Source organism: Panulirus ornatus, chromosome 63 (genome assembly GCF_036320965.1).
Source record: "Panulirus ornatus isolate Po-2019 chromosome 63, ASM3632096v1, whole genome shotgun sequence".
NCBI classification, from domain to species: domain Eukaryota; kingdom Metazoa; phylum Arthropoda; class Malacostraca; order Decapoda; family Palinuridae; genus Panulirus; species Panulirus ornatus.
Window position 1 is genome coordinate 15126141 of NC_092286.1, and position 9595 is coordinate 15135735.

Here is a 9595-nt window from a genome sequence, read left to right on the forward strand (position 1 = left end):
CTCCTCCTGTGAAGCTCTGGGTCACAGTGGCAGTCCTACTGCTGGCAGGAATGGACCAGATGTGTTTGGCTGACTGACAACCTGTTTGTATAACCTACTTGTACAGCGCAGGGGGGAGCCAGGTCTGCCCCAGTCGTTCCTCATCTCTGAAGTTCTTGCATTTTAGAAGAACTTCTCTACATCTTTTCTGACAAGAGACTGTCTCAGTTTCTCGTTAATACTTCAAGTTGATCTTCCTTCATTCCTCAGAAGACCGTTCATCGCCGACGCTGTCAGTCTGATTGAGGATTTGGCATATGGTAATAATCGTGTGTCTTCGTATATTTCTAATGTGTAGCTCAGTTCTCTTATTTGTGGCCCTCTCATCTGAACCTTCTTCACTAGATCGTCATGTTTCTGTAGGTGTGGTGATCAAACACAAATGCTTAATGTAATTTAGGGTTAATCTTCACGGCAAATAGTATACCGACCTTAGGTATCTGACTGTGATTTCAATATAATCCAGTAAATTATCTATCTACTTAACTTGGAGTTCTGGCTGTGAGAGGATACTGCATCAACACCCAAGCCAAGCTCCTTTCACATTCCGATTCATACAGTCTGTTCCTGCCAGGCATCAGTAGTATGTGGACTACCTCTTCTTCCATCTATAACCCACTGTCATTACTCTGCACCACCTTGGGTTAATGTTCATCATCCTGGCCAGTCCTAGGCTTGGTTCAATCCTCGTCATTCCTCTCTCCTTTTATGACATCAACAAACATATTCAAGTAGGAGTCTAGATATCCTAGAATACCAGCGACCCTTACGAACGAGCCTCACAGCACACAACATCTTACTCCAGGATACTATATCTGACAGGTGTCGGCTGTCTCCTCACACTCGGGTAATCTTCGAATCCTGGAACCCTAGCATCTTCACCCACCCCTAGCGTGGAACGGTGGTAGGCGCTCACTTCCAGTCTTAAAGAACATACAGTCCATCCATCCATTATTATCTGCATGTATTCAATGACATTAAAAGAACTTTTGTCATGTAATGTTTCTTTTCTATGAACCTACTGTATGTTGCCTTTCAAGAAGCTTCTCCTTCGCGAATGCTAATTACTTTCCTTTCTTAGCGTGTTACAGATCACAATCGAATGGTAAACTTGAATGCAATTCAATGAAGTTTTCTGATCATAAGAATAAGCACAATATATGCTCTCCACTGCCCTCATAGCACTAAACCCTTCTTCCAACACGCAGCGATTCAGACGTTTCTACACTCCCTCAGCATGTGTGGCAAGGCTTCATCAGACCCATGCGTCTGACATGGATCGACAGACTTCGATAACACACACACACACACACACGTCTTATCTGACGATCTCAGTGCTTTCGAAGTCCTGCTTCACCGTTCCATATCCTCCGTGTTGTCTTTGTGGATACTTCCACTGTGCAAGCACTCTGGGACTTATCATTCATTCCTTAGCATAATTTCTCTTCGGTAGAGTTTCGCTCTGAATCTCCTGTCCTGATTTGCTATTCCTTATCGGGCACTTAGATGATGGAGGCTTGTGTGAGGGCTGAGTAAAGAATGGGAATTTCTATTAAAAGTAATTTGCCACTCGCTGTATCACCGCTTCAGGAGGGAATTTACACCCACTGGGCAGAAATAGATCAAGGAAGTGTGGTGATGCGTGTATGGCCTTGTGGGGTTAGTGCAAGGCTACTGAGAGCTAAATGTTCACTGTCTTTGATATGGAAACCTACATCTTGGGCCCGAGGGTTACTCTGATTTGCTAATTCGATGTTATAAATGTTGGAAAGATGGTTGATGTCCAGAGCACAGGGAGAGAGAGAAAAAAAAGCGTAACTCTTACATGCCTGAGGGAGTGTAGTTCCAGAGGGGTGTATGTCTGATGGACTGGTGTTCAAGGCTGAGTTGGTAAGGAGGTTGTTAATCCCTTGTCGGGTTCTTATCTTTACTTTCAAGAAATATCTCCCGCGTCATAAACAAAGGTCATTAGTGGTGTTGGTTCATTAAGGTGTGAAAATGTCATGTAAATGTCATGTCTGTACGTGATGGACGGGTGTGTATGTATCTGTTGCTGAAGCGTAAGGCAGGGTCGAGCTTTTTCTCCTACTTGGGGAATGTATTGGGTAGTTATGAAGTAACTACTTGCGATGTCCTGTGAATACGTCGGTTGTAAACAGTTCACACGAAAATTCTTTGCTGGGGAAAGATTTTTGGAATTGTACCGAAGTGGAGGTAGGTACTGGGGGGCTGGCTGCTTGCCAAACTCTTATCCAAGAATCGATCGAGTGTAGTTGTCCTTACGTAGTATTATTCTCTGACTACTTATTCTATCAGTTAATGATTGTACATAGTTACATATGATACGTTGCATCCCCTTAGCAGACAAGTACCTCCTCTCTCTTGACCATTGTCATAATCATTGTCTTATGAACATCACATATATCCTCTGCCGTTCTTTCATCTTACCTGTTTGTCTGGCAATATCTCGCTCGCAAACACTCGCATCTCGGGTCATTGTGGCGTTAATCTTTTCCTTTCTTTGTTCCACATTTGGGAAATATTCGCTTATTTTCCTCACGTCCTTTCCTTTTTTTTTTTTTCATATCATTAAAATGTCAAGGAACAAATATAGTTCTTTGTTGCGTCAGCGTTCGCCACGATTCTCAGAGATGATGAAAGAAAAAGCTTTTCTCAAGCCATGTTTATGTTGGTGATGTTTACCTGATGAGGGACATGGCATGTGGTGGGCGATGCACACACACACACACACACACACACACAATACATACATACATATATATATATATATATATATATATATATATATATATATATATATATATATATATATATATATATATATATGTAAAGTTGTCACCATTAGCTATGCGAAAACCACCATAACGATCACCACCACCACCACACCACCACTGCCACTACTACATCCCCACCACCACACTACCACAGCCACTACCACATCCCCACCACCACACTACCACGGCCACTACCACATCTCCACCACCACACTACCACAGCCACTACTACATCCGCACCACCATACTACCACAGCCACTACCACATCCCCACCACCACCCTACCACAGCCACCACCACATCCTCACCACCACACTACCACAGCCACTACTACATCCGCACCACCACACTACCACAGCCACTACCACATCCCCACCACCACCTTACCACAGCCACCACCACATCCTCACCACCACCACCACAGCCGCCACCTTTCCCCACCACCACAGCCATCACCACATCCCCACCACCACCCTACCACAGCCACCACCACAGCCGCCACCTTTCCCCTCGCCCTGTCTCTTAAACATTTACAAAAACTCTCGTCAGCGCATTTTGCTGTTGTGGTAGAGATTTTTCCTCCCTCCGGTCCGCGCGCCCGCCCGCGTCCCAATTACTGGAGACGGAGCATCCGGGCCACTTGGCGTGTGTCTCCCTCTCTCAAGTCGACTGTCGCTGGAGCAGTTCATATTCTGCCGCCCACCACCACCACCACCGATATCTCCTGTGTTTTTCTCCTGGGTTTTTGTACATTTCTACCTAACCTCCCCAGTCACCCTTTTTTCTGTACGTTCATTTCTGTATCCATATTCTTTTCTTTTTCGTTATATCTATTCATCTACGTAACCGTTGGCTTGTTAACGGTATTTCTGCGTACTTCAGCCTGTTTATTTCTGTTTTCTTTATCTCTGTATTTCGTCTGTGTCTGGAGATCTGTCCTCGATGCGTCTGTGTCTGGAGATCTGTCCTCGATGCGTCTGTGTCTGGAGATCTGTCCTCGATGCGTCTGTGTCTGGAGATCTGTCCTCGATGCGTCTGTGTCTGGAGATCTGTCCTCGATGCGTCTGTGTCTGGAGATCTGTCCTCGATGCGTCTGTGTCTGGAGATCTGTCCTCGATGCGTCTGTGTCTGTATTGCTCTGTGTCTGAACGTCTATTCTCTCTGTATGTCTATCTAATCCTCCGTGGCCACCTTGGTGCTCTATATCTAGTTGTCTATAAACTTCTTCGTATATCTTCACACCTCTTTCCTGTGTATGCGTATGTCTGTATTTCTCTGTATATGACTGTCTGCGTTTTATGTATATATATATATATATATATATATATATATATATATATATATATATATATATATATATATATATATATTCCTACCTCGCTGCCACCTTTATTATGCATTCCTCTGCCACGATTTTTTTCTTTTTCTATCCGTCTATTTTCGATCCTCCATCCCTCTGTAGGCCATCCGTGGTGACCTTCCGTGCGCCACAGTTCGTGGGGAAAAAAAGAGAGACTTCCCACGAAACAGGTGAGGTTTGTTTGTATATTCCATCAGTGTTACCACACCGGCTCACTGCGATGCCCTCCCACCGCCCTCACAGTGGCCAATGTGTGGGTGATGATGTTAATCATCATTACACATGTTTTGCAGGTGGTTTGGCTTCTGGCAATAATGGAACATTAAGAAGACCATTTTTTTTCCCCTCCGTTTTACATCCCCCCTCTCTCTCTCTCTCTCTCTCTCTCTCTCTCTCTCTCTCTCTCGCCACCACGCATACACGATGTTAATCAACAACAGAATGTTGGAACCACAGTAATATTTTTGTGAAGTAGATAATGGCTAGAGGGAAATACGAGTTTCTAAATTCTATTTTCCAGCAACCTCGCTTCCACGATTTTGCATTTCGTATTCTGCTTTTCCCACGAAGTCTGTATGAAAAAAAAAAATGAAATTTTTCTCATCTTTATCTCTCGACTTTCGTGAGAGATATGTATCTTCTGGACTGCTGGTGTTCTTGTGTCTCTCATATATCTTTCCCAGAGAACTGGATTGAGAGACTAGCCTGATGGCCTTTTGAACTAGCCATTTTTGTAAGTAGATCTCTCATATCTCATCATCATCACCATCATCTCTGTCTGTCTGTCTGTCTGTCTGTCTCTCTCTCTCTCTCTCTCTCTCTCTCTCTCTCTCTCTCTCTCTCTCTCTCTCTTTCTGTCTCTCTCTCTCTCTCTCTCTCTCTCTCTCTCTCTCTCTCTCTCTCTCTCTCTCTCTCTCCAGCAGTGAGAGAGAGAGATGTACCGACTGGTGGGTCTGATGATGGATTTCTCACTCTCCTCTCCCCAGACAGTAGTGAGAGAGATGAACCGGCTGGGTCTGATGGTGGACCTCTCCCACGTCTCGCAGGCGACCATGAAGGCGGCGCTGGAGGTGTCCCGAGCGCCCGTCATCTTCAGCCATTCCTCCGTCTACTCCATCTGTAAGAACCCCAGGAACGTGCCCGACGACATCCTCAGGAGGGTGGTGAGTACTGGCCCCAGCACAGAGAGAGAGAGAGAGAGAGAGAGAGAGAGAGAGAGAGAGAGAGAGAGAGAGAGAGAGAGAGAGAGAGAGAGGGGTTAACCAGAGAGAGATAGAATCTTCAGGAAAAGTTCCAGAGAGAGAGAGAGAGAGAGAGAGAGAGAGAGAGAGAGAGAGGGGGGGGAGGGGGCAGAGGTTAACCAGAAGGAGAGAGAGAGAGAGAGAGAGAGAGAGAGAGAGAGAGAGAGAGAGAGAGAGAGAGAGAGAGAGAGAGAGAGAGAGAGAGAGAGAGAGAGAATCTTCAGGAGAAATTCCAGTGTCACGACTCACTCTCCATACAAGGCGCGTAGTCATGTAGTTTCAGTGACTCCCTCCAGCATCCACAATCTCTCGTGAGAACACAAACCTAAACCAGAGTTGGCAGAGTCCACAATCTTGAAGAAAAAAATACCCCACTAGCTATGTCCATGTTCCTCTGTACGTTACTGAACTGAGAAGTTCGTGGGTTTATTCGTAGACTGAACCGAGAAGTTCATGGGATTATTCGTAGACTAAACTGAGAAGTTCATGGGTTTATTCGTAGACTGAACTGATTTATTTGTAGAATGAACTGAGTTCATGGGTTTATTCACAGACTGAACTGAGAAGTTCATGGGTTTATTCGTTGACTGAACTGAGAAGTTCGTGGGTTTGTTCGTAGACTGAACTGAGGAGTTCATGGGTTTACTCGTAGACTGAACTGATTTATTCGTAGACTGAACTGAGAAGTTCATGGGTTTATTCGTTGACTGAACTGAGAAGTTCGTGGGTTTGTTCGTAGACTGAACTGAGAAGTTCATGGGTTTATTCGTAGACTGAACTGAGAAGTTTGTGGGTTTATTCGTAGACTGAACTGAGAAGTTCGTGGGTTTATTCGTAGACTGAACTGAGGAGTTCATGGGTTTACTCGTAGACTGAACTGATTTATTCGTAGACTGAATTGAGAAGTTCATGGGTTTATTCGTAGACTGAACTGAGAAGTTCGTGGGTTTATTCGTAGACTGAACTGATAAGTTCGTGGGTTTGTTCGTAGACTGAACTGAGAAGTTCATGGGTTTATTCGTAGACTGAACTGAGAAGTTCGTGGGTTTATTCGTAGACTGAACTGAAAAGTTCATGTGTTTATTCGTAGACTGAACTGAAAAGTTCATGGGTTTATTCGTAGACTGAACTGAAAAGTTCATGGGTTTATTCGTAGACTGACCTAAGAAGTTCGTGGGTTTATTCGTAGACTGAACTGAGAAGTTCGAGGGTTTATTCGTAGACTGAACTGAGAAATTCGAGGTTTATTTGTAGACTGAACTAAGAAGTTCGAGGTTTATTTGTAGACTGAACTGAAAAGTTCATGGGTTTATTCGTAGACTGAACTGAGAAGTTCGTGGGTTTATTCGTAGACTGAACTGAGAAGTTCTTGGGCTTATTCGTAGACTGAACTGAGAAGTTCGTGGGTTTACTCGTAGACTGAACTGAAAAGTTCATGGGTTTATTCGTAGACTGAATTGAGAAGTTCATAGGTTTATTCGTAGACTGAACTGAAAAGTTCATGGGTTTATTTGTAGACTGAAGTGAGAAGTTCATGGGTTTATTTGTAGACTGAACTGAGAAGTTCGTGGGTTTATCCATAGGCCATCGTGTTCTGAACGAAATAACTAAAACCTCCACGTTCATCCATTCGTATGGAAAACCTTCGTGAGGTCTCTCCAGCATACGCCGCCTCATACGAGGCAACACGAAAAGATACATGCTACAGACGAGCGGTATGAGGCTGTGGGAACCCTATGGTTAACTGTATTACCAATGGTAAGTGGCAGAGGTAAGAAATACCACTACCACGCAATGGTAAGTGGAAGAGGTAAGAAATACCACTACCACGCAATGGTAAGTGGCAGAGGTAAGAAATACCATTACCACTCAATGGTAAGTGGCAGAGATAAGAAATACCACTACCATCCAATGGCAAGTGGCAGAGGTAAGAAATACTGCTACCATCCAATGGTAAGTGGCAGAGGTAAGAAATACTACCAATAGTAAGTGGCAGAGGTAAGAAATACTACCAATGGTAAGTGGCAGAGGTAAGAAATACTGCCAATGGTAAGTGGCAGAGGTAAGAAATACCACTACCACCCAATGGTAAGTGGCAGAGGTAAGAAATACTACTATACCACCCAATGGTAAGTGGCAGAGGTAAGAAATACCACTACCACTCTAATGCCAAAGGTGGTAGAATTCAGGCCATTTGTTTCGCAATCATAGTCTTTCAAGAGTGAGAGACCTTCAGAGCTTAAGATATGGTGATTTCATGTAATTTACACTCGTATATACAGTGTGCGTAGGTGCTATCTTGATGAGTACTCTACATCGTGTGTTACCGGACTCCACCAGCTCGAAATTACACTGCGGGTGAATGTCACCTTTGGCGAGGAAAGTCTCTCTCCACTGGTGCCTATATTTCCCTGCTACTGTAAGGAGCGCAACCCTGGACTGCAGGAGCCCTTTAGCAAGGTCCTGGGCAACACCAGGTCTGGGGTAACTATAGACAAATGAACAAAATGAATACTAACTTAGAAATATTGAGATGCTATGTTTACTGAAGTATGAGAAGGACTCCTTCACTCATTAACATAACATTTAATGGATCGAACTCCATAATACGAATCAGTTCCGGTCTTACATATATATCTTCAGTATTCGATCCATCAAACTTAAGTGTTAAGGACTGTGTGACTTTTCTCTCTTGTTTAATGACGTCTAGAAAAAAAAAAAATGTTATTTTCTCTACAGAAATGAATATCGGTAAAAAAAAAAAAGGGGCGTACATTTTGAAATTCATTTTCTCGGGTGAAATGAAAATGAGGGTATTGCAACGTTCAAAATATAAATGCCAAGAATAGCTCGACTCATCGCTTGGGTTTATAAAAACAGCAAGAATGCGTCATTAACGCATCTGTGGTGGTATGAAAGCTTAAAGCTATGCAACAGGGCTACTCAATATGCAAATGGCGGATCTGTATTTAGAGCGGACACCTGCCTCTTCCACACTCTCTGGGAAACAACTCGTTCAGAAGAAAAATGAACGAACAAACAAACAAAGTTTCGAACGGTTTTCATTTACGGTGCGTTTGTCATGGGTAGAGAATCTCAAAGAATCATCTCTTGGTTAAACATTTTTTTTCCATACTTGATCGCCGTTTCGCCAGGCAGCGAGGTAGCGCCAGGAATAGACGAAGAAAGGCCACATCCGTTCACATTCATTCTCTTACTGTCATGTGTAATGCCCCGAGACCACTTAACTTACCCAAGATAATTTTGTGCCAGTTATTTTCAGAGCGCACCTCAGGCTGAGATAAATCATAACGCGTACTAATATCTATGTCTATTACGTTATTATCTATGTCTACTACGTTATTATCTATGTCTATTACGTTATCATCTATGTCTATTACGTTATGATAACTGAAATCTTTTCATTTGGAGCTTTGCTTCCTAGGAATTCTGTCTTGAGTGAACTTTCACTTAAGGAAACAGAGAAGCAGAGCTATAGAACGACGCTATGTTAGCCAATCTTCTTGTTCATTAACACATAACAGATATTTGATACACAGGATCCCAGTGAAGTTAGCATAACTATACCTTCAAATTCAATTTTCTTTTTTTCATTTCCACCTGGCTGACCGCTTGATAAACACCGAGAGCTCCGGAATTAGACAACATACAGAAGCGAATGGCCAATATCTTAGGCCCTACTGATTAGAATCACGAATCACCAACTCTGATTGGGATCTGTGTACAGTTAACAGTCTTTGGGATTGGAAGAAGGAACCAAAACCATATGATTATTTGTCAGTTACTAGAATTATCTCATTCCCTTTTTTTAAGGGGGTAAAGTAGAGATCCCTTTAAGGTTTTTTTCTCTCCCTTATCGCCTGAATTCCAAGCATCTGTTAGAGTTTGAAACACCGCCGTCAGAGAAGGTTAGTTAACTGGTCTGTATCATTGATTACCTAAATCAATGATTCGACTCCCCAGGTCTGACACTTTTGTCAATCGGTTCTATGTTAGGATGGCGAGGCTAAGTTCATTACCTTATCACTGTTAATTATTAACCCTTGATTACATATTCATAGGAACCTTGTAGCCTATATATATATATATATATATATATATATATATATATATATATATATATATATATATATATATAT

The 9595-nt window shown here is 42.9% G+C and overlaps 1 protein-coding gene across 4 annotated transcripts in view; it reads left to right on the top strand.

The window, feature by feature from the left end:
- LOC139745838 (uncharacterized) overlaps nucleotides 1–9595 on the top strand; it is a 239931-nt gene that overhangs the window by 205485 nt on the left and 24851 nt on the right. For all 4 annotated transcript variants that reach the window (XM_071656434.1, XM_071656436.1, XM_071656437.1 and 1 more), the window contains exon 10: nucleotides 5181–5357. In XM_071656434.1, the coding sequence (XP_071512535.1) occupies nucleotides 5181–5357 (177 nt within the window). The remainder of the gene's footprint in view (nucleotides 1–5180; nucleotides 5358–9595) is intronic.